This window comes from Stegodyphus dumicola, chromosome 6, assembly GCF_044657685.1.
Source record: "Stegodyphus dumicola isolate Sdum_Otavi_A_Nest chromosome 6, ASM4465768v1".
Lineage (NCBI taxonomy): Eukaryota > Metazoa > Arthropoda > Arachnida > Araneae > Eresidae > Stegodyphus > Stegodyphus dumicola.
The window spans coordinates 220,754,990-220,781,594 of NC_140773.1; the positions used below are offsets into that span (position 1 = coordinate 220,754,990).

Here is a 26,605-nt window from a genome sequence, read left to right on the forward strand (position 1 = left end):
AAAAGTAATTCAAAAACAGTGTAAAAAAACACATCTCCTAAAGTGATTGATTTTCCTTTTTATGATGATATATACATATGCATAAAAAATAATAAATATGTCCTCAAAATATTAATAAAGCAAAAATTCCATGCCCTCAAAATATATCTAAAGCAATTTGCTTGAAGAAAGAAAGAGAAAGACGAATAAACACAATCTTAAATAGTTAAGCATTTATAAAAAAATAAATAAGCTATGATAATGAGTGAATTTTCAAGTGAACAAGGCAACATAACTAACTGAAAATGAAATATAAATCAACAGAAACCATCTAAAATGAAACATAAAAGACAATTTATTTTCTTAAAATTCTTATTCTTGCTTTAAAAGCATTAAATTCCTTCTTTCAAATGAAAAAATTATAACATATTATGATATTTATATTTTCACAAAATATTGCCTTACCTCAAAAATTTCAAAACCTGCAATATCAAGTATTCCAATGAAAGACGCCCCTTGTCGCTTTGTTCGATCAAGAGATCTATTTATTCTGTTTACGAGCCACCTAAATAGACGTTCATAACAAGCTTTTGCAATAGCTTCAACTGAAAATTCAGCCTATTAAATTAAAAAATTTATCATTATTTTGCATAAGAAATTGAAAATTACATGAAAACTTATTTATCTTAAATTATTAACAAAATGCAGAATGGTTACCTGCTCTTTTGTTTGTGCTTTACTAACAAAATCTCGGCCAACTTTAATTCTGGGCCGAATAAAAGCTCTTGTCATTTCAGTTACTTTTAAACCAAGTAAAGTACCAATTTTTTGGGCAACAGTTGTTTCACTTAAAAATGCTTGATCAGAATTCCGTTCCTGCTGAAATTCCATGTTTCCAAACAACAATACAGCTGATAAAATCCTAAATATAGCTGAAAAAATATTTCAACACTTCTATGATATTTGTACTTAAAAACTCTGTGACTGAATACTATCAGTCATTTAAATGCACATGCACAGTTTTAAACAATGTAACTATCATGAAGTTAAAATAATGCTGTTTAATAAAGCTAACTAAATTCACAATGCTAAATATCATTGTCAAAACAAAAATAAAGTGAATAATCAATATAGTTAAACATAACAATCCAATATTATAACACTTTTCATTGCAATTAAACAATTTTAAGAGTTTTACAAAGAGGGTTGGGGGAGTAATATTAGGTACGGTTCATGATAAGATTATGCAATTTTAATTTTCCATGACTTTTTTTTTCTTGGTAATATAAATAGGTAGGTACGCATGACTAATTTCAGTGTTTAAGTATGAATAATTCAATAAAAACACAAATACATCATAATAACATGCAAATAAGATGGAAGTGGGTGATGAAATTACTAGGAAATGAAGCAAAATGTGGTGAAAGCAAGATAGGCAAAAATATTTTTAAACCTTCCGATTGCATTTTCTAATGCTGAGTGCTGAGTGATTCACTTTTTGGATCTATTATCTATTTCACTTGTGAATCCTTCAAATACTCACTAGCAGACAAATAATTGTTGAAATTATTAATAATAATAAAAAATAGAATGAAGTTGGAGAAGATTATGACAAATAAATCATGCTTTGTATCTGGTTGTAATGCCGTGACATTATCTGCAAAGAGTATCTCAGAAAAAGTAAAACCCTCAACAGTAAGGTGAACAGTGAGATGCTACTCCATGTTGATGCTGCTATAAGGAAAAATGTCACACTGTTTCAGTTTCGGCGCAAAAAGGGTATGTTCCATTAAGATAATGCAAAACCACATGTGTCTGCATTCATTGGTTGGACTCTACATGGATTCAAATGGGATATTGCCACATCCACCATATAGCCCCAACATCGCTCCTTTGTTTCATCACTTTTTCAGACATGCAGTTACATGTTGTTGGTGCTATCTTCCATTCTACTCAAGACATCTAAAACTCAATGTCAAGTAAAGACAGAGTTGAATGTCTACGAGTCAAGACATTCAACTCAAATGTCTTGACTCATTCTACTCAAGACGTCTAAAATGAGGTTGATTTGTTTTCGGACTCGCACTTAAAAAGTTTCTGGGCCAAAGGCTTTGAAAAATGTTGGAAAAAAAATCATGGATTGTGATGGTGATTACTACCTGCACTAAAGTTACTGATTTTCTGGGTTTTTTTTTTTTTTTTTTCTAACTTTATTAAGAATGTTTTTTGGCAGAAAACTTTCATTACAACCAAATATCTATTAGACATTTTAGGCTTATTTGCTGCAACTGAAATTAATTTTTTATTCCATAGATTTAAAAAATTAATTTGTAATTTCACTGATTATTCCTGACGACATCCAAGCAAAGAGACTGAAAGAAAAAGTAATCATGGGGGGCTTGTATAAGAAGTTTTAAAAATGCTTTGAGAAGGAAAAGCACACATTCAGCAACCCTACTGGACTTTTTTTCCTTTGAGGTTATGTTCAAGACCAAGTCTTTCATATGTCTTATTCTAATTTGCACAAATTAAAGCAGTATATCATTGTTTTTATCAATTTCATGGCTCCTCAGATGATTCCCATACCAGGTATAAAAATCAAGCAATGCTTGATCGCACTAGAATAATATTAGTATCTTATATCAACATTTATGAATTTTTATACTTACATAATGAGTAAAAACATTTTACAGTACCTAATCTAGTATTTCTGTAGCATAATTTGAAATGTATCAAAAATTCTTGTACACCCTATATATAATTTTCAAAGAAATGAACACCTAGTTAGTTGAAACGCTGAATCCTTGGATCTTTAAAATAGGACACTAGTGTATTTCAGCCCCAATAACAGACAAGTGTGTCCAAATGGTTTAATTTCCAGTTTCATTATTCCTGAAGATGTCTAAACACAAAATATTAATATATGCAACACAGCATAAACAATGCTTTGGGGAGGGCAAAGCCAGTTTTATAAGCTTTTAAAATGCTTTTAGAAGGAAAGGCATGCACTTAAAATTACTCAAAGAACAAAAGAGGGGGGGGGAACTTTAGATCTCCAACACATACAGAGAAAGTGGGGAAAATTCTGATGGTAAATAATACTGATTCAATTATCTCCAATTACTTGTTGAAATTTGTCATGTTTCCTACAGAAGAAACTGCAGTAGAAACTATAAGCCAGATTAATGAAAGATATTGCAAAATCACTGATGCAGCAGCGTTACTATAAATGTAAAGTCAAGTTTAACATTAGTAAAAAGTGTATATAGTACTGTGAAAGTGCAGCACATTTAAGAATAAAATAATGCTATTTATTTTCAATTAATTCAGCTGGACTATTTGTAATACAAATTTTTATAACCCCTTTCTTTGAAACAAATTAAATCATGCAATAAAAGTATGTATTAAAGGAACTTGATTGCAGAAAGGTAATAAAGTAAATTAGTTAAGTCATATTTAAATAATTTTGCTGCTTAATACTTTGAGATCATGCTGTCAGTCACTAATACGGAGATATTAGGCTAACTGACATCAAAAGCTATGATAGATGATTAATGAGAATCGTGCACTAGGCCCTGTAGCACAAGGAATAAAAGCAATATCAAGAATATAAGACTTCATAAAAATATCATAAATACTGCTGCAGTAAGTTTCAATACTTTCAAAATAATATTTTTAAACTATGCTTTTTTAAGTTTCAAAGCCTACAGGTTATTAGCCTTTTAAATCCTTTCTAAGCTGATCACCTAAGTACCTTGCTTGCCTCCCCCTTGTTTCAGTTCTGCTTACTCTAAATATGAATTATTCTTCATTTTACTCTTATGTTTAATTAATTATACATAATTTTTAATTTAATTGTGATTTTGTTAGTGTACACTCAATAACAATTTAAATTTTATACATATATGTAAGATAAATTAGTTCACCAAATAATATAACAGATAGTTTGAATGTAATATTCATAAAAAAGTGATTAATAAAAAATATTTTGAAAATTTAAATATGAAAAATCAGTTGGTTACCCAGATCTATCCTGGTATCATACAATTTGAATAACTGAGGCTCTGTTGTAAAATTACACTTTAAAGATTTTTTTAAAAATTGAGTTGTAGAACTCACCAACAAAGCAAAAAATATTCTTACCATGTAAATCTTCTGAAGAAAGACCCATTATAGACATTGCACTAACAGTATTTCGGAATTCTAGAGCATCATCTACACCAGGAACAGCCAAACCTCCACAAGTTAAAAATCTGTAGTTCTTAGGATCTTCTAACAAAAATTCTTCTGCAAATATTAAAATTACAGTAAACATCTTTAAGTTCCAAGGCAAATTTGAAAATTCAAACTTCTTTTTAGCCACAAAATTCTGTGAATTTAAATAAAACATTACAGAATTTTAAGAAAAAATTCCTTATTTAGAAAATTTTAATACATTTTTCACACAATGCTTCTAAAAATATTAAAACACAATAATAATTAAATTTACCAGAGATTTAGTTAAATAAGCAATGTAACCATGTCTATAAAATTTGAAACAATATTAAACATTAACTGGTTTATATGAAAAAATATTCATATTTTTGACTGGGATAAAATTTCTTTTTCATATCAATGCTATGCAAGAAACAAAACAGTTCTGATGAAAGTAATTTATGCACCCCATATATATGAACTACCTGCATAAAATATTTCTGAAGAAATTACTTTACAGTTAGCAATTTTTAAAAGTTTATTTATTATAACATAAGAGAAAGGTTTAGTTCAATCTATTGATCTTCAAAGTCTTATCAATTACTGTCTCCAAAACGAGGAAGAGAAAAGCAGCAAACAAATGTTTATAAAAAGAAACTTAAAGACGGACGGGCTACTAAGGATAGAAAGAACGAAAAGAAAAACTTCAGATACTCCAACTTTTTTCAATATTAAAACAAAGATTTGCAGGTAGATGATCTTTCATGTCTCAACTATCCAACTGAAAACACGGTTTTAAAAACCAATTTCACTTCTTGGATTAAAAGCAATTGAATTATTGATTGACCTTTTAAAAAGGCACAGATTTTGAGTCAAAATGCCTAAAATTCTGTTTCAGATTAGTCCAAGTTCTATCTTCAACTTAATATATCTCACAGAATAATTAGACTTCAAAACAATATTATCTCTAGTTCTTTATAGAGAAATAGGTCAAAATTATTCATGGTACCTCAAAAATTTTATCATACAACATCTAAGTATTGAATACATAGACAGTGATATACTGACCATAGCTCAAATTTAGAATCAATTACAGTATAAAGTTCGAAATTCAGACATCAAAGAATAAAAATTCTAACCCCTCATAACTTATTTTTTCCAAACAGTGTAAGAACAGAGAATATTATATTCAAGACAAGAGAAAACAAGCGTGCTGTAAATCAACTTCTGACTTCACTCAAATTGTTTCAATAGGCTGATATTTTGTTTGCTGAAAACATAATCTGTGACAGTGCTGAGTAATCCTACATGTTGTTTTGCCTTCAAACACCTGCCAGCTAATGAACCACATTTTCATCTTTCACACTCAGTGATTACAGCACGATTAGCACTTCTAGCCCTGCACACAGCAATGGCCGATGATCAATGCTTGCTTGGAGTGGAATGTTACATGTACAAGTTTTTTCTCATTGGTGCATCAGGGAAAAAGGTAATCAGATCACAGTTACACAAATTGAGCTATCATTATGATGCACTTTCTGATTTGATCCAGATTATTATTTTACTCACTTTATTTTATTACTTATCATATCAAAATTAAAGTATCAATACAAGATAATCTAATAAACATAGACTTAGTCTTTCCCGAAGACTGTACATCCAGCAGTCAGCTACTGGATATTGGAATTCTATTTTAAATAATGGAGTAAGTGCAGAAATGCAAGGAAATGCTAAATAATGATGATACATTGAAGTCTCCCATTGTGATAGCCAAGCCCCAATTATCAATCAATGGGCATCAAAACATCTAATAAGCTGAAATGGGAGATAATGTAATTTTGACTTTGGCTCACATTTTAATTTCATAAACAAGGACATAATCAGCTCCATATACTGGGGGAGGGCATATGTTGAAATGGAATTTCTTATATGCAGAAAAGATGCTATTTTTTCAATGTTTTAATTACTTGAACTTGAGTCAAGGGTAGTAAACTATATTTCAATTCAAACATTTGTGAGAAATTACTTTAATATTGCTACCCACACTAGCATAATTTAATATCACTACCCACACTGTCACTGGTAATAATGAAATTTCAGTCTCTTATTAGATAACTCTGTTTTCTTAATTCTGATGATATCACTAGAAGGGAAAAAATATTCATCATGTAATTAGATTCTGCTGTATATCAGAATCCTATCAAAGACTTTTTAAACCAAGTAAGGGGTCAAGATTTAAATTTACTGCAAGTTCATTTTAAATATTCAAAGAAATTTATATGGACCTTAATGAAGTTGTTACATTATAACTGTTAACCATAGTAGCTCTTAAAAATTAAAGCATCAAACATAGGATAGCAGATTAAGGTCGAAGAACTGATAGAATAAGAAATTTTCAACTGTGAGTGGAGATTGCCAAGAAAACCACAAAAGAGAAAATGAGGAATATGAATTTAAACTAATAAGTGGTACTGAAAGTTAAAGGGTATAGTTACCCTGGAAGCAAATAAATTTCTTTAGAATTCAATTGAATATGGTAGTCATAAAAAACTTGGCTCTGCCTGTAATATAAATATTGTTAAATAATGTTCCAGCAGATGCACTATTGGTGTAGGGACTCAAAACAGTTTTTTGGCAGAGCATTTTTCAAAAACCTTATAAATGATATAGAATGTTTATATATTTATGATATAGAATGTTTATTATATAAATGATATAGAATTTTTGGGGTTGAAGGAGAAAAAGTTATTGTTGCTGAAGGCAAACAGCGTACATATGTACAAAAAGTCACATTACATGCCAAATATGAAATGAGCATCAGAAAGTAGTTTTCTTTGTTGTGAAAAATCTGCAAGCTCCTATAATTTGGGAGATGGAATTTTTTAAGGGCAGAAACTAAAATAAATTTTCAGGAAGCCACGATACAGCTAGATATGAATAAAGTAGAGGAGTAAGAAATGCAGTCTCTGGCCATTGAGCTGAATCACTTGCCAGTGGAACAGAAATACAATTTGGAACAAATGGTTAAGTCATTTTTTTAAAAATATTATTCAATGATACTTCTGGGCTCACTCAAATCTACAGCATAGCCACAGGAAATCCCCATCCTGTACAATAAAGTTGAGCCACTATGACAGAATCAAAAAGTAAGTTAATGAGAAACATACAAGAAAATGTTCAAAAATAAAGTTAATAATTCCCATAACTAGCCCTAACACTAGCCCAGTAGTACAGTTAACATTTCTCCCATGAATAAAATTCTCCCATTCCCCCATCAATAAAATTATGAGTTCCATACTCAAGGAACCCATTTTGGATATGAATTCCTGGGGTATTTACCGGATTCCTTGCCAGTGTGGTTTAATTTACATTGGCCAAACTAAGAGAGCCTTAAAATTTCGCATTAAGGAAGATGAGGCATATGTTAGAAAAAAGGAAATAGAGAAGTTGCCCAACATTGTTGGTCTTAAAATCACACTTTCAATTTTTCTGCTGCCAAAATTATTCAAAAAACATTTACCATTGGTGAACTGGATTTTCTAGAGGCATTTCACATTCAAAAAAATCGTTCTGTTCTAGTTAACGACCCTAATCCCAATCCAACTTTGCCTTCAGCCTTTAAAGAAATTATGTTTTAGTTCTGGTTTCATCAACAGATGGCACCAGTAGCTTATCTCCTGTCCAGGCCTTCTTATCTTTATATCTTACCTCGTTCATTTACGCTTTTGTAGCTGAGGATGATGGTTTGGTAAAACCATCGAAACTAGTCCTGTGAAAATTTGAAAATATAATGCTAAATTTTTGTTGCTTGGCTTCTAATTTAATATTTGTCCGGCGTGTTATTGTATCTTAATTAACACTACTCTGTAAAACAAATAAAGAAAAACTGTAATTCATTGGCATCACCAAGTTGGCTGTATTTGTACTGCTTAGAATGGTAAACTTTTTTTGCTATGATAATGTAGTTTTTAAGTTTTTAGTCATTCGGTCATCTCTGCTTCATCGGACGTAGAATTAAGTATTAAAATTAAAACAAAATATTACATTGTTTGGGGATTTAAAAGTATATTACAGCCTACTTTAAATCATATGAGCATGTGATCCGACAGCTGCTGGAGAAGCTAAATAAACTACCGTCTCAAACTTTAAAACCACTGGTTTTGATTCTGTTTTATCGTTGTCAGCAAAATGGCAAATTCTGACAATAAGTATAAAAGTATGGAAAATTTTACAGTATTGTCATCTTCTGAAAAACAAAAATTGCTTAACTGACGGTGTGGAAACTAAAACTAGGATTTTGAAATTTTTTGAAAGATTCAGCTTTGAATGCTGACAAGTTCTGACTTCAAATCAAATTTGATATGATTTTGGACATATTATCTCATATTGAATTGCTGTGAATGGAATATTATGATGTTGTTAATGATGAACATTTAACGAGTATGGATTTAGAACTGGAAGATGATTTAAAAGAAACAAAGGTAAGTTTACAAACATTAACTGTACCTGATAAGGTACAGGAGACAGAAACGCACCCTTCAGCCATTGATTTGAAACACCTGAAGGCAAAAGAGAAGCCCAAGCTGGAAGAGTTGGTAAGTCGTTTTGTTAAATTATTTGATGATACTCCAGGTCTAACACAAATTGTAAATCACAACACAGACACAGTAAATGCCACCCTCCCCTCACAGAGGAAAGCCATACAAATACAACAGAATGAAGGAAGAAATTATAGAAAAGTATATACAGGAAATGCTAAAGAACAAGGTAATAATTCCCATAAGTAGCCCTTAACATTAGCCTGGTAGTAGTGTGCTATAAATAAAATAATCTCTCACCAACGGAATATTTTGTCATGGAATTTTGCAGTGATTTACCAAAAATTAAACATCATTACTAAATATCGCATCTATCAACTGCCCATAATTGTGCAAATAATTTCAGATGTGTGTACTCCTTTTGCTAATATCATCATCTTCATTAATATCTTGTTGCTTTCTGTGGGTACTGGACAGATCACATTCTCCTTTTGTCAGGAACTGAATGATGGTACGCTGTTTGCATTTTATTCCATAAATTAGTTGCAATGAAGAAAATGATTACATACTTCCCAACGGAGTGGCGTAGCAAGGGGGGCCAAAGGGGTGTATGATGCTCCGGGTGCCGCTCGCAGAGGGGTGCCAAATGATCTCCAAACAAGATTTTTTGGAAAATTTCAATTTTTATTTTGATCGACTTCTAGAAAATATATTTAAATTTAATAATTATTTTCTTGATTTGTCTGATAAAATGTGTAATAAAATATTTGCAGTAGATCAACCAAATATCTCCTTATACAAAACGTTCTTTCTGACCACTTTATTTCTCTAAAAATAGAGATATATTTTTATTTTTTGAACGAAATGCACATTAAGCTCCCACTTTTTATTTTAAAATGATAACACGACTTTGTCCCGAATTTCTCAAACATATCTATTTTCCCCAAACCGATTCCATAGTCTGGAAATGACATTTTGAGAAACTCCTAACGCTTCCACTACAATGGATTGAATTTCCTGTAAATGACTGATCTACTGATTAAAATAAGTCATCTTGCTGAGACATCATATGTTCACTGCTACAAAGCAGTAAACGCATTGCCAATTGTTTTTAATCTCCTACTACAAAAGGAATGCTGCAGGTTGCTCCTTATCTAAAACGCAGAGTTTTCGACATCACAGAATAATTTTGCATATTCCCAACTTTGTACACATTATAATTTTCCTAAATAATTAATTATAAATTTCCTTTATAATTTTGTCAATTATATGGTTATTTCATACCGAACTCCCAATATCCCCTAATTGTTTTGAGTAGAGAATGTGACTGCAAGATGTTACTCCGTAGAAACTGAATCTCCGACACAGATACATTTCCGAATGCTTGTTAGGTAATGACTATTCTTAATATATTCTAGAGTATTTTATCGCAGACTCAGTATTTTATTATTATTTGAATTATTTTCTTATTACTAATATATTCTATACATCATATTACTATAAGTAATTTTTTTGGGGGCGTCAAAAAGGTATTTTGCCCCGAGTGCCAGTTCTGCTCACTACTCCACTGTCCCAACATCATGACAATAAAAATCAGAAAGATTTTTTGGAAGCTAAAAAATTCAGGAAAAAGTATAAAGCAAATTTTACCTGGAAGGGAGAAACAAACATACTAGAACAACAAACTATGAACATACTAGAACAATAATATAAAAGAAAACACTTATTAAAAATGGAAATTTGACAAATGAAATTCTTTTTAGCCTAATTAAAAAAAGTTTTTCCTTTTGCTACACAAATAATTTAGATACTACGTTTTGTAAAATCTATTTTATGTTCAAACTGGCAAAAATTTCTTATCTTTAAAAGAAATTGAAAATACAGTAAAAAATTAATTTCACACATAAAATAATAAAACTAGTACAGTTCTTGTAAATCTTATGAAATACAGTATGTATAGGATAATTACCCATTTTACAAAGATAAAATTCTAATAACAAGATCAATTTAAAGAAATTCAGCAAAGCTATGTATACTTTTGCCCCTTTTTATTTAAAAGAACACGGTTTCCAATTTTTTTTTTTTTTAAAGTATACAGTGCATTATAAAGATGATCTTGGGCTACAATGCAATTAACATATTTGAAAGTTTAGATGCAACTGCATGACTTGTCTTTAATATGAAATCAAATCTTTGCTATAAATCATGAAATTATTTGCATGCATATTTTCATAATGTTACAGAAAGCTAAAAAAAACATTTAGATCAAACAAATTTTGTTTTAACAGTTTACTTATCTCTAGTTTGATTTGAAAAAATACGATATATTTTATTACTAAATCTAATTATTACAAAAATATTTAGCATATTTCCAATTACATGTATTTGAAAGAAAGCCATACTTTTTTGCTCTGGTGTTGTTCCTGCTAAGATCTGATAAAAAATATGAAAGGCACGTTCATCTTTTGCTTGTCGAATAGCACGCGATTTTTCTAGAAGATCTTATTTTAATAAAGGTAAAAATAATAACATATGAAACAAAACATATTATAATATAAATGTAAAGAGAGAAATAAAATTGAAAATATATATGTTTTAACAAATCTGTTATTCAAAGGATACATGTCTCAATATTTGCACCAGCAATAAATCCTGAAGCGTCGAAGTTAATGCGTATAAATTTTCCCTAAAATAGAAATCAGCATAAGTTCACATATTGAGAATGTAAACAATTTATAACAACACAACATTGAAAAGCAATATGATGAAAAACAGAATATTCAAACATTAAAATATAAAATACGTGACAACAAATGTTGCAAAAGAAGTTTGAAAATCATTTTAAAATCAGTTATTAAATAATGAAAAATATGTATATACGTGTGTATGTTCTTTGCATAATAAATAAAACTCAGCACCTAGATACACCAAATTTTGAATACACATAGACTTTCATCAAAACATGTGCACCTCAAAGCCCAAATTAAAAAATTTTCTATTTATTTCATACTTTGTAAGACCTTAATAACATTTAGATTACTGAACGACAATTTTAGAACAATGTGTTATCACTCAGTAAAACATAAGATATTTATGATTCAAATTAACTAGAAAACTCAGCAACCTAAAAGCACCATGTTGCCACTCAGCAGAACATAAGATATTTATATTTTAAATGCCATCAGAAAATTCAGGATTTAAAAGAAATATGTTACCACTGCCCAAAATAAAATATTTCTTCTTCAATGTGCAAATGCATTGCTGCCAGGAAAAACTTTTTAACTTTGATACCCCAGTGTCTCCTTAAGCAAAGAGTAAGATATTTTTCTTTTAAATTTAATCTGTAATTTATTAATTATCAAACTAAGCAATTTAAAAGCAATAAATGCAGTTCTTCATCTCTGCTGTTATAAGTTTCTAGCTGGAGACCTGTGAATTAACAAGAGCTAGATTTATTAAAATCATTATATATTTTTCCTTTTACCTATTTCAGGCAGCTGGCTATGCAAGTTCCAAGTACTACAAAGAATGGATAACTTTTAAGATTTTTAATGGCACTCATTTTATCAACAACCAGCCATTAATCAGTCTGGAAGTGTCAAATGATATACCAAATCTCAAAACTATAACAAAAAACAAACAATAAACATAACCTATAATAGTAAAAGCACAACTTGAAAAAAAAAATTTTTTTTTTTTTGGAAGGGAAGTAAGAAACCTTTCCCCATTTGAATCAAAATTATTTACATTTTATCAAATGAAGTTTTTTTTTTTTTTTTTTTTTTTTTTTTTTTAAATATATATATATATATATTTATGTTAAAATTCCATCATAAAAACTCTCTCTTGGAGAAAGGGGAAGAATGGCACCCCAAAATTGGAGACATTTTTTTCTTTAACGCTTTATATGCTTTTAATATTAATTTTATTAATTAATCTAAATTTATGTAAACCAAATTAATTCAAATTTAAAAAGTTTTAAATAAAAAAAAATACTATTTTGACTGAATGAAGTAGAGAAATTAACAATTCTTTTGCTTTTGAATACCACTATATATATCTTCCTTAGCAATAAAAAAGTCATTCAGAAATTATAAACTTTTACTCAGCAACAGGTAAATCCTCAAAATATTAAAAGCCATTTTTAATTAAACATTAATTAGTTTTCAAGAAAAGTCTTATTCTAAAGACAATAAAACTTAAATACGTAGTAACTCTAAAATCTTTTAGAAAAGGCTTTCTCATGATCTTGCTATGTGTGACGTTTGGCTATTTTTTAATCTAAAACAAAATTTACATGGCCATCGTTTTCATTCGAAAGATGAGACTGATGAAGCACATTTTTTATTCCAAAAAATGGATAGCACAAAGCATTTAATCTTAGGGAAATCTGCCTATAAAAGTGCTCTGATGTTTGAAAGGACTACCCTGAACAACCCTAAGATTTAGTGAATTTAACTTGTACCATTTAGCTATTACTTCAAAAAATTTCAGAATAACCATCATACTAAAATTCATGAAAAGAATGCTTAAGAACATAGAAATCATATTAATTTCTAGATGCTAGTCGTTATTTTGCATACACAAATACTCTATTTAAAAAGGGACAAGAAGAAGAAAGGATTGTAAAAAGTAGAAGAAGAAAAGGAGGATTGGAGGGGGGGGGAAACTTGTTCACATATTTTTTATAAAAGCTCAACTTACAAATCGAGATGAGTTGTCATTCTTTACAGTTTTAGCATTACCAAATGCTTCTAAAATTGGATTGGCTTGTAACAGTTGTTGTTCCAGTTCCCCCTACATTAAAGTAAATAATTATTAAACAAAAGAAAATTCTACTTGTGGATAGCTAAAGCCACATAGTTGAATATGAGATAAAAATCTATCTGAATGTAAATAAAAACAGTTTATGTATAAATAATAAATTTTTAACACATACATACCCCAGATGGTAGCAGCTTGCAAATGAAAAAATTAAAATTTGACAAGTATACTTGTTATATGCAATGGATTTTTAACATTACAATTAACTAAAATATTTACTAACAAAGTCAAAATTACTTACTATTATTTGGGCTGGTGTTGGCACACTCTGAAAAAAATTAAAAAATAAAAGTTGTTTCACACTTGCATATAAGATATGCATTGATATATTTTTGTTCTGTTAAGCTTTAAATACATATCAAACGTGTAAAAATAAGACATCAAAATGCAAGTATAACTCGCTTATCAAAATACAAGTAAAATCAATAGTAAATATGTTGTATGCCTTGGTTCCTTGAGCATCAGTACATGAATATGTTACTTATGAGTACAGATTTGATTAAGATAAGATTTATTATAGTTTGCAAAATTATGCTTGTAATAAACAAGACTGGCAAAGGTAGCAAACTGTATAAAATAAACCTGCTGCACTTCCATTAGGGCAGCTTCAATATATTAGTGGTGGTTTATTGTCAGCAAGGAAATAATATTTTTTTTAAATGAATAATCTGCATACTATTTTCTCCTGATCTGAATGAAAAATATCATTATTTATTTGATGTGCCACATCAAAATCTTCATTAAAACCAAAATAGCATCAATTTGTTCAAACTCATTTGGACAGATTTTTAAGGAAAATTCCATTAAAAGCCAACATATAAGATATAAATCATTTAAAAAACATTTTCATATATTCTTGACTTACAAACAACTCTTATGTGTAACATTTCTAAAAGAACTGCTATTACTACCTTAATTTGTTATTTACAATAGGTCATGATTTATTATCATGTTTTAGGTTACAGGAAATAAACAGACTGTCATACTCATTTCCATTCACATACAGTTTTTTTTTTTTTTTTTTTTCTGTACAGCTTGTGAGTGAAGTATTTTCTTCAAACGTTCACCAGCTGGTGATGATATACCACTAGATAAAAGTGAATGAAGTAGCTCGTAACTGCTAATACTGACACTGAAAAATGAATATTTCTCCAGAAAATGTTAGCGTTAATACTGTGAATTATTCACAACTGGACTTAAACATGATCAGAGAAACAGCGGATCTGGAAATGGATACTGCTACTCTTAAAAAATAAATAAATAAATAAATACAGTTGACTTTTTAAAAAATACCAGCACTGGACATCATACAGTTTAACAATGATAGTCAAGAGAGTTAAAAGTTACAATTTCTTTACAAATACAATTGCCTCAAATCTACATAGCATGATTAAAACTGTAATATTTGTCAGGTAGAAACGAGCTTATTTCTAATGCAAACAACCCCCTCCTAAAACATGAAAATCTAAAAATCAGTAATCATAAAAATGAAATGCTAACCAATAATTCAGATGATAACCTAGAAAACTCTAAGGATTTGTTAAACCGACCAAATCAGAAATTTCAAAAAGAGACTTAAACAGTAACGAATTAAAGGATTGTATCTCAGTCAAAAATAGATTTAGTCCACTACACTCTGCAAATAATAATCCAGACAGCGGAAAACACAAATCCCAAACCTGGAACTTCCGGATGAAATAAATTATCAAAATTAACCTTTTTAACTTTCTGAGTGCCATGACCAGCTTTATCCAGTCATGAGACTTTTTGTCACTTGTTATAATTAGCTTATAATTTAAGATATTTTGCTTTTTTTACTTTCATTAATAATGTAGACTAAAATAGATAAATATACATATTTAGCTAATAAAGACTCTTTAAATACAGGTCTTCATAACAGATCCAAAAAATTGGGCTGCTTAGAGGGTTAATAAATTAAGAAAAAATGTACATTTTATGCCTCATTTTTGAAGAAATAGTTTTTTTTTTAAACATAATAATCAAAAAAAGCTTAATATTGTTACTTGGAATGCAAAGGATCTATTTAATAGATTTAATTAATGAACTTTGGTAGATTCTAAATGAGTATAACTCAATATGTTACTCTTACAAGAACACACTGTTTAGCTCATACAAAAAATTTAGTGTTGCTAACTGTGGTATCTACTGTAAGGACCATCTGTAAATTACAAGAAAACAAGTGGACACATCATTTTAGTTAAATGCTCAACTTTTCACTTTCATGTAACAATTCAAGAGCTTTCTGCTGTAGAGGCCCCAACTATCACAATATACCACACACCTCACAGCCAATAGACTTTTTTATTTCCAATTGCATATCACACAGAAAGCATATCAATGTTGTCACTGTTGATCTAAAAATGATTCTCAAGCCCATCAATTGAGTTATTTTAGGTGGATACACAACACCATGTAGAGAACTGTAATTTATCAAATACACTTGGCAGTCATATTTACAACTTTGCTACTTCACTCAGCATCCAGACTGTAGCTTCACCCATTTCAATACGTCACACCTCTGACTCAGCTACACACTGGACCTTTTTAATACTCAAAAGGCAAAATGCTCTAATAAAAATTCAACCTATCCATGAACTATCATCTGTTCTAATCTAGTGATTATGGATTTAGAAGTCGGCTGTCATATCCCACCAGACAAAAGAACCTTTGTTCCTGCCTGGTCTAATTATATTAAAGCTCTAGAAACTCACTACATAAAGCGAAGAACATACAAGAGATGAACTAAGACATATTGATCGAAAACTTCAAAGACTTAAAAACCGCTTTAAACAACAACAGCAAAATTGTCTCCAACACGATCATGGTTTATGTAACCTCAGTCAGTCCAGGAATTCTGTCAGAATAATGTGGCAAAGAACTTGTCATTCAGAACATAAATTAATATAATCTGCTTCCGCCATGAAGTTAGAATTCTTATTGATACTCAGGCAGGAAACTAGTGGGCTAATTACCTTGTATCGCTCTCCAAGGATGATAATTCAATCTGAATTTGAAAGATGTCAGATGAATATTCCGTCCCTTAACGGGTCCATGGGAATTACATAAACTGAAATCAATAAAACTCAGTCACTAATTAATTACTATGTTACTCAGTTTAATATTAAACACATCTCTGATGTCCTAATGGGTCACACAAACAACACTACTTCAGTCAATGTGGCAGACATATTTCTTTATACGTCTGCTGGACTGATGCGGCACATATCAAAATCTGAAAGTACCCAGGACAAGACAATATTAGCAATCCTATGGTTAAGAAATCTGGACTTCTCAAGATTTGCAGGCTAATTAAAATAATTAACTACATTGTAAAACTTAGATACTTCTCTTCATCATGGAATATAACCATAAATACTCCAATTTTGAAATCAGAAAAAGCAACCAAGCAGATGACATTTTATCAACCAATCAGCCTCCTCTCTAATCTGAGCAAAATTGCAGAATATGTGATTTTGAAAAATCAACTTCAATATGCAGATGCTTTACGAAAACATTCACCTGTGTATCAACTAATACAGAGTGAGTGAACAAATTTCTAATGATCTACAAAATAAGATCAGCACTAGAGCAGTCTTCTTTGATAAAGGAAATTAAGCCATTCGACTGCATTTGGCTGAATGAATTAACTCAACCCTGGGAATTCCAAAGCACAGGATTTCTGTACTTGATTCTTATCTCTCAGATAGACACTTTTAGTGTTTGCATTAAAAACACATACTCTACTAACTGGAAAATTAATGTTGACTACCCATACAGGTCTAGGGTCAACTAGGCCCAATCCTCTTCAACAGTTATGCGAATGAAATACCACACACGGCATAACACTAGCTACGTATGCAGATGATACTACGATCTTAACTCAAAGTGCACCTAATCAGCACATCTATCTGGTAATTAAAAGCAAATACTTGCATCAGAGTTCAGTCTCACAAGCTGGAAAATAAAGGTTTAACATGGATAAGATTGAACCTGTAATATTCATCCACAAAAGAAAAGTGTACAGATATATAACTATGAAAGGTTCTGTTATTCCCTGGCACAAGCAAATCAAATACCTAAGCATTATCCTGGATCAATGTTTAACATTACAATTTCACATAAAATACATTTACTTCAAAATTACACTAGTAAAATCGCACACTTAATAAAAATTATTTACTATTACTAATTAATTAATTATTAATTTTATGAATTTATAACTATATTAATACTCTGTTAAAATTATAGCAACTGCAAAATTTAATTGTAAAGCAAATTTTAAAATCCCATGATACATTCGTACTAAATCATTTCAAGAAGAATAATGCAAATTTAACTATTCTCATACTTGATTATGAAGTAAGTATCATAAATAATAGAAAAAGACCAAGAGCTGTTTTAAGAAACTTATTGTAAGATGTCTTAGTTATAATGCTAAGTAGCAAAAAATGCTTTGTTTTACAAAATCAAGTGGTGATTTAAGTGGTCATTATTTGGAAGAATGACTACCCAGGAGCACCACTTGATTTTACCAGCTTCAATTCTTGTCATAAATTTTATTTCCTGGCTTTACTGAAATAGTTATTTTGCTTTTACAAAATTTTTCCATTTTAATTTAATTTTTATTCCTCCATATTTTTTAATTCAGCATTCCTTCAAAATTAATATGGACTGAAAAGAGGAAAAAGGACTTCTCCCTTATTTCTCAAGGTTCACTGGCTGGGCAAAGTTCATAGTTTACCCAACCAATCAGCTTTCTCCTCCTTGACAAATCAAATACTTTGTTAATGCTATGTATCCAGCTTTACACTAAAACATCCTTCAGTTTACTCCTAGACTCCTAGCCTACACTCCACTCACCTTACAAAGCCAGCCATTGCTTGAAATCAGAATGTTATAATTAATTGTTCAAGGTTTTATTGTTAGTCAAAATGCTATCGTAACTCCAAACCTTATGCTATCCAACTTTAATAAAAGAAGATACATGGCCAAGACTTTTCTATAAATGCAAAAATATTGCTCATCCTCAAGTTTTGGACATGTCTGTGCTCTCAATTTCTTACTTTCTCAAAATCAAATAAAAATTTTACAAAAACATTTTTAGCATAGACGGTGTAAGCTTTTAATAAATACAGAAGTTTAAATGTCTTACTAAAATGATTATTATGATTTTACAAGCATAAAGCATTCTGCATCTCCAGAAAAATTCGAGAGAATTGCATAATTAAGATCAACAATGAGCAAATACTTTTTTAGCCCAAAGCCCCTTTTTTAGTTCATCATGCGGGATCTTCGTGATCTTTTATGGTGCTTGTATTGTTTGCAGGATGCAATGGGTAGGAGGGAAGAGATATCACTGCCAATTAAATTTTTTTTTAAGAAATCACAATAAAGAAACTAGTTTTAAATTACAAATATGCAGAAAACAGGATGTGTTCTTATTAGTCATCAAGTGACTGACATGTATACATTTTCATTTTCAGTAAAAAATTTTGAGTTGAAATGTTCTTTCATTGACCTCCCTCTTTAGATCATTATTTTTATCTCAACAATATTCATATGCCATTGTTAGCAAATGCACATGCTTTCTAGCATATACAGTGATCTCAACTTAAGTTGATCACTAAGACCATTACACATATATACACTGTGACGATAGATGTACATTCATGTTGCCAATTTGCATACAAAAATCAAGTAGGAAAAGAGATGAAAATGCCATTTCAGAGGATTTCATAATGAGCTGAATGAAGTAATTAGAATGGCCACATCTGGCCCATGGGTCTACTTTTGCCCACCCCTGATTAAGAGTATCGTGGGTGAGTTACAAGATTAATGTGATACGGCAATCAACTGTATTGAAAACTGCTTTTTAAAATTATGTTCTCAAAAATACTAGTCACTTCCAGAGATAAATCTTAAGAGTTTTAATGTTAAGACACATTATATGATGACTGTAAGGATGATAAAATAAGATAGAAGAAAACCGATATTGCTTATTATTTAGAAAAAAAAAAAAAAAAAAACTCCTCAAAAATGTATTTCAGTAGCAGCCTTATAAAAACATGATTAATTTATTATCTAAATTCATAAAATTACTTACAGAATGATGAGTTGATGATGACCTAGGTTTGGAAGAAGCTACATAAGCTAAGTACTGGATGACTTTTTTCGTATTTTCAGTTTTACCAGCACCAGATTCTCCACTAAAAAGGGAGAGTGGGAAATCAAAAATAATTCAAAATTTAACATACAAAGTAATAATTTAAAAAATCAAAATATACATGAAGCTATACATGGGGGGGGGCAAGGGGGTGTATGATGCCCCGGGCGCCGCTCATAGAGGGGCGCCAAATCGTCTCCAAACAAGGAGGAGACCTTGTTTTTTTTTTTTTTTTTTCGGGAGAAGGGGGGTGCCAAAAAGGTATTTTGCCCTGGGCGCCAGTTATGCTCGCTACGCTACTGACCAGGTCGCCTTGCCCTTACATTCTGCAACCACAGTTTCATTCCAGCTTCGTCCATCCGACCTTTCGGATGAATATGAACAATTACACTCGTTGAAAGTTTTTCTTTTGAATATGAAAAACGGTGGTAGTTTTGTGCCATCAGCACAACATGTTAGAACTACCGTATATCGGGCTTTTTCATGACCTGTGGTTTTTATGGTTATTGATTTAGACCCTTTAATACTCACAGTCTTGTTGGATGGTACATCAAGTGTGAGTGGAATTTCATCCATATTTCATATTTGACTGAGCTCAAAAGAAGTTTTCTTGTGTGCATTTATAATAAACCTATGAAATGCTAGTATTTTTTCTTCATAATCTGCTGGCATTTTCTGTGCAATAGTTGTTTTTGTGCGCATTGATAAGCCTTGCCTTCTCATGAACCTGTAGCACCAGCCCTCAGACCCTGAAAAGTTCTGATTCCCATGTTTTTCTGCAAGTCCTTTGGGCTCATTGATTATCATTTTAGATGAAACACTTATCTCAGATTTCCTCTTATCTATCACCATCATTTTTACAGCATTTTCAAGTTCAGGCCAAGATGGAGCTGGGCATCGAAGGTTATGTTTTTGTTTTTTAGCAGTCTTCAGTTGATCTTCCTGCAGTTGCGAAGTTCGTATCATTTTTTTCGGCAGGTGGTGGACCGAAATGCCTTGCTGCTGCTCTGTTTCCATGCACTTTGGCTAGTTTAAAACTTTTAGTTTATGCTGAATTGTATAGCTTAATCTCGTTTTCTGTAGTCATATTTTTCAGGGTATTTTTTTAAAACAAATAGTTTTAAGCACCGGTACTGACACATTTATACAGAGTAGCACCAAAACCGACACGTGTGTTGGCTGAGTCAAAGAAAAACTATGTAAAGAAGAAAAGGCTCCACAGACGTAATGGCGACCGCCGAACCTGTTCGAACTTCGACATCAGCTTCGAGCTCTGGTGCTTTTTGGCGACAGATATTTCACGCATGCGCAAAATAATTATAGCAGATGTAGAAAAAGTTATGTGTGTCTAAACCTTTATCCGGGCTAAAAATAGCATTCAGTTTTGAAAGTTAACCTGTGTCCTTCACGTATAAGATGCAGGTAACTTTTTTGAGACCAAATTTAGGAAAACAAGTGCGTCTTATATGCTGTAAAATACGGTAATCTGTAATACAGCTGTAATTTCACTAATACAGGCCTGAAAAACGTTTTGCAGGATTTAGCATAAAGAAAAGGTAAATATTTTAAAACCGTGCACAATGCAATTAATTACTTTTGTTATTTTTTTGTTTGTTTAAATCCTTATTTTATCTTTTCTACTAAAGATGAACAAGATTCATTGTTCCCAATATTCATTCAATCTTCTGAAAATTAACTGACACACATTTTTTAATATAAAAGTAAACATTATCTGAAACAGTTTACTTTTTTCACCCAACTTTTGCCTTGAAGTAAGCAGTTTCTGAGATTTGGAATTATAAAATTCATAATTAGTAAAATATATAATGTTTTCTTTACAGAGAATAAGTTGAGAAAAGTGTTAACATATCAAAAATGTTTATGAAAAATAGAAAAACTTACGTGCAAAGAATGGATTGGTCTTCTCTGTCTGAAATTTAAAAATATTTCTTACTTACATGGTTGATCTACACTATTATTATTAGTATTAAAAATAGAAAAGGCAAAAACAGAATGTATACAGACACACATGTATAAATTTAGGTACAGAAGTAAATGTATCATTTAAACTAAACCATGAATAAAATTTTAGAGCCACACACATTTCTAAAATAAATACTACATGGTTTAGTGCAATAGTTTTAATGTTCCACTCTTGCATGTAATATAATTATATTAAATTCATACTGTTATATATTTACATAAATACAATGAAATCTGTAATAGTGATAATATTTAGAACAAATCGGTAATTTTAAAAACATGTGTTAACACATTTTTGAACGTTATTCTCCAAGGCAACCACATTCAGATAAAATTAAAAAATGCTTGAAACTATGGGCAGTAATTTTCACAGTAATTTAAATATTTCCATTGTTATTACAATGTATTAGTATGGCTTAGTGCAACTATATTTTTGAAAGTATAAATTATCGTCTGCTACTTGACAGTTTTGTTTTCATGCAAAATGTCATTTTTAAAAAAGCAGTGGGTAGAAGGCTATGTTTCCCCTCCCCCCCAAAGAAAATTATTCATATCTAGTTATTAAAAAACATTGTGAAATCCATGATTTTTCAATAGGTAATGTTGGCAATAACAACAAAAACGTCAAAATTTAGCTTCAACTGGAAAAATTGTTCCTAATACTTATCCAAGGAAAAAAACGTAATGTTGCAAAGGCGATATCTTTAATGTTAAAAAAAAATCCGGCAAATTAAAGGACAGTCGCAAAATCATTAAAATACTCAGTGTCAACTGAAACAAAGTGATTAATGCAGATTTCAATCTTAAAAAGGTGAGAAAAAAATGTGTATCATTTTTCTCCATGACATAACGCCTAGTACAGAACGTGCTGCAGAATTCTTTATGAGAAACATTTATGCGCATAAAAAAGGAAAAATGTTGTCAGAATAGAAGAATCTTGGGTGTACTTAAATGGCTGCAATAAAAAAAAATCTGTTTATCACCATCAAAGAGGAGGAAAAAAAATCTAAAAACATGGTTCAGAGAATATAAAGAAGGTTTTTGTAATGGATTTTTGATTGTTGCTGGTTTTTCAAATAATGGCAAATTAAAAATAAGGGGAGTGAAGAAAAATGTTGAGATTAAATTCATATACAGTCAAAAGTCGTTAATCCGGACTCGTCGGGACTTCGGCGATTCCGGATTATCGATTTTTCCGGATTGCAGATCATCAGTTTAAATCTCGTAAGATAGCATGCAGAAATTCTAAAATTAAAAATATGAAACCGTAATTTATGAAATAAAAAACAATTATGATCTAAAGGGTATCAAAATTTACAAAAAAAAGCTTAATATTTATTTGTTTACTTTATTAAACATTTCTTTCAATGTAAGTTGTTTAAGTTGCTTCGTTTTATGTGATAATACTTTCTCTTTAATTTTATAAACAGACATAATTTCTTGTTCAGTTACAAAGTTCCGCTGTTCAAGTCCCGTTAATTGCTGTGCCGAGAATACGGACTAACTTGTCAATCGAAATTTTTTCGTTTTCACTAACCTCTCTGTCACATTCTTCATGTCTTTATCCATTTTTTGCAGCAATTTCAGTTTTTATTTGATGGACATCAAAACATACTTTCGTTTTGTACGATCCTTTGGGAGCTCCAGAATCGGAAATTCTATTTGACATAATCGAAAGTTCAAGTTTACTTTTATAGTATTAGTCTTACAGTCTGCAAAAAATAATAAGCCGGATCCAATTCGAAAATTAAGGAACAACGCAATCATCAACATTAACTGAAATAGATAATTAGATAATTTTAGCTTATACCGTCCGTTATACATAAAACGCGCACGCGAAAACGTATTCTGCACTTGTGCACACGCATATGCGCAGACGTAAAAGGTCTTACGCGCACGCGTACACGCCTATGCGCATGTGTCAACGCGGCGCATGCGCAGAAAGTTTTTAGCTTTGAGGTCCGGATTATAGATCATTCCGGATTATGGGTGTCCGAATTAACGACTTTTGACTGTATTACCAAAAACACATTTTATACCCAATTTCAAATATGAAATACCTTCTCTTTACACACAATATGATCAATCAGTAGAATTGCATCAATACAAAGCAAGTAGTGACACTTCAAAATGTACTGTTAATTTCCTGGAAAAAGTAAAACAAGAAATACGTATCCCATGAGTAAGCCATACCCTTAACTCATATTCCTACTAAATCTCCTGACCTATCACCAATGTATTTTTGCGCTTTTATACTGTTAAAATGCAGGTTATCCAAATGTCGACCTGGAACCTCCTTAGACTATTCGGGGGAAAGCTGTTTGACAGCAATGGGATATAATACCTCTTCCGATACTACAAAAGGCTGTATTGGAAATTATGGTGTAAAATGATAGCGAAGAATAAGTATTATCAAATAGAAGATTTAAAACATGAAAATTTTAGGTAAACTATTTCTGTAATTACAATGAAAATGGTCTAAAAAATGTGAGAACAGCCTATGTAATTGTATGAAACTGTATTGCAAAAATAAGTTTTACAGAAGTACATTCTAGTAAAAAATTAGCTTAAAGTTATGACAAATCAAACAAAATAAAGTTTCATAACATATATATTTCGTCCAACATAGCATTACATTTCACAATCAATTATTTTTTTGTTCCATTAATTTTATTTTTTTTTTAATTTGCAATATTTATATATTTTTCGCATTTCATATTTTTATCGGGTATTATCGCAATATCCGTCCAACCTCGCCAAAAATCACGGGTCAAAGCGCTATGGCGCCAAAGTAGGTAACCCAAAATTTTAAGAAAATGTATTTTTCTGGCAACCCAACAATGGTTGGCTTGTAATGCCGCCGTCGATCTCGGTTAGTGGCAGGTATTTCACGTGGTTCTGAAATTCGAGAATCATAGGGTGGGCTAAATAAGACCTACCAATGTTAAACACAAATAACTTTTTTATTTTTTTGACATAATTATTTTTTTCTTTTTGTAGGTTATAATTGAATTTTTGGAATTTTATTATGGAACTATACAATACAAAACAACGCGTTAAAATTATCGAATTTTTTTATTCAACTATCAATTGTCATGACGCAGCGTAAATATCGGCAACATTTTAATCCAAGTGTACTGTTTGGTGCGGTGTTACGGCCCATATTTCTTCGAGAATGAGGATGGAATGCCGGAAACGATTTCCGGAGCTTCTTACAGAACAATCAATGATTAAAAACTTTTTGCGGCCAATAGCGGAGCAGAATCCTTATTTTATGAGGATATTTTAAAACAAAGTTTTGTTAATAAACCAGAGACTATTAGACAGATGAAGCAGAGTATTCGAAATGAAATACTGAGCTTTCAAACAGAAACATTATGTGGTGTAATGGAAAACGCGTTACAAAGAGCCAATCTCTATCGAGAAAAATGGTGCTGTTTTATATTATTTTCAGCACGCCGCCCACTTTTTTTTAAATTTATTGGCTAAGGTACCAGTGGCGTAGCGACGGGGGGGGGCAAGGGGGTGTATGATGCCCCGGGCGCCGCTCGCAGAGGGGCGCCAAATTGTCTCCAAACAAGATTTTCGGGAAAATTTCAGTTTTTATTTTGATCGATTTTTGGAAAATGTATTTAAAATTAATAATTATTGTAATATAATTAATTTTTTTTTATTTGTCTGATAAAATGTGTAATAAATGTTTATGCTTGCGGTACATCAATCAAATATCTCCGTATACAAAACGTTCTTTCTGACCACTTTATTCTTCTAAAATAGAGATTTTTTTTTTAACGGAATGCATGTATAGCTCCCGCTTTTTATTTTAAAACGATAACAAATAGTACAGCCTCATATTATAACCCTTCGACCTTGAACTATTATTTATTCGGGGGCTGAAACTATAGCTATAGAAATCTTTGATATGCATTTTACTTTTTAACATCAACTTGACGATTCCATTTTTCACTGAACAGTGTAATGCGTCTGAAATTGTTATGTGATAACCACGTTCCGCCAAAGTATCATGCCCGTTTTTTCTCACAGCCGCACCGTCGACGGATACTCCACAGCAGCAAATCACGTGGTGTCAGTGGCGTAAATAAGGGTATGCAAGGAATGCCGTCGCATAGGGGCCCGAAGGCTTAGGGGGCCCTTAAATGTCCTGTTGAACTACATTTACATGTTTAAACTTAAAAGACGAATTCTATTACATATATATAGAAGCTTTAATTCATTAACCCTGATGAGTTTGGAATTGGAGTTTCAAAAAAAGAAGATTAATTATTATTTATGTATATTTTTATCTTGTATTTTTTCCCTTTTGTATAGTTCTCACAATGTAATAAACGACGGTACTTGCAACCTGTGCAGTCGCACCAGGAGGCAGGGTAAGGGACAGAAATAGTTTGGATTTAGAAGTACGATTGGTATTACAAAATGGCAAAGTTAAAGGCGGATCGATTTTTTTCCTCGGTTTTTTACACTAATAAGCTGGAGGAGGGAATTTCATTCGTAAGTATCAATTGCTAACAGCTAACTCCAGAATATGTGCTTTTCTTTCCTTTCTTAAGGACACAAAATCATTGACGTAAGTTGAGCAGTTGTGCCATGAAAGGACTTTGCCCCACCCACATGTCGAAATGCCGGACAGGAAACGCAAAGAATTTATGACACCACATTTGGAAAGGAGAGATTTCCCGTTCCGCTTAAGGATCTTTGAATGAATCATGGAGGTAAGAAAGGAACCTCCATGGAATGAATTCAAGGGCCGAAAAAAGGGGGAAGTTTTACGACACACGAGCTAAGAACACAAAGTTTCATTCAGATGCTCAAACATTAAGCGGCGAAATATTTCAGTTAATTGCCGAGGTAAATTGCTTTTGTTCATTAAATTTATCGAAAT

The 26,605-nt window shown here is 31.1% G+C and overlaps 1 protein-coding gene across 2 annotated transcripts in view; it reads right to left on the reverse strand.

Moving 5' to 3' along the window:
- Positions 1 to 26,605, reverse strand: part of LOC118201055 (myosin heavy chain, non-muscle-like) — a 195,019-nt gene that overhangs the window by 77,675 nt on the left and 90,739 nt on the right. The window contains exons 3-12 of one of the 2 annotated variants that reach the window (XM_085819552.1): positions 21,622 to 21,649; positions 19,660 to 19,762; positions 13,777 to 13,803; positions 13,655 to 13,669; positions 13,416 to 13,508; positions 11,334 to 11,397; positions 11,114 to 11,212; positions 4,123 to 4,266; positions 697 to 911; positions 445 to 597 (exon numbers count right to left, since the gene is read on the reverse strand). In XM_085819552.1, coding sequence (XP_085675678.1) covers positions 445 to 597; positions 697 to 911; positions 4,123 to 4,266; positions 11,114 to 11,212; positions 11,334 to 11,397; positions 13,416 to 13,508; positions 13,655 to 13,669; positions 13,777 to 13,803; positions 19,660 to 19,762; positions 21,622 to 21,649 — 941 coding nt within the window. The remainder of the gene's footprint in view (positions 1 to 444; positions 598 to 696; positions 912 to 4,122; positions 4,267 to 11,113; positions 11,213 to 11,333; positions 11,398 to 13,415; positions 13,509 to 13,654; positions 13,670 to 13,776; positions 13,804 to 19,659; positions 19,763 to 21,621; positions 21,650 to 26,605) is intronic. The other variant, XM_085819553.1, reaches the window with a different exon arrangement.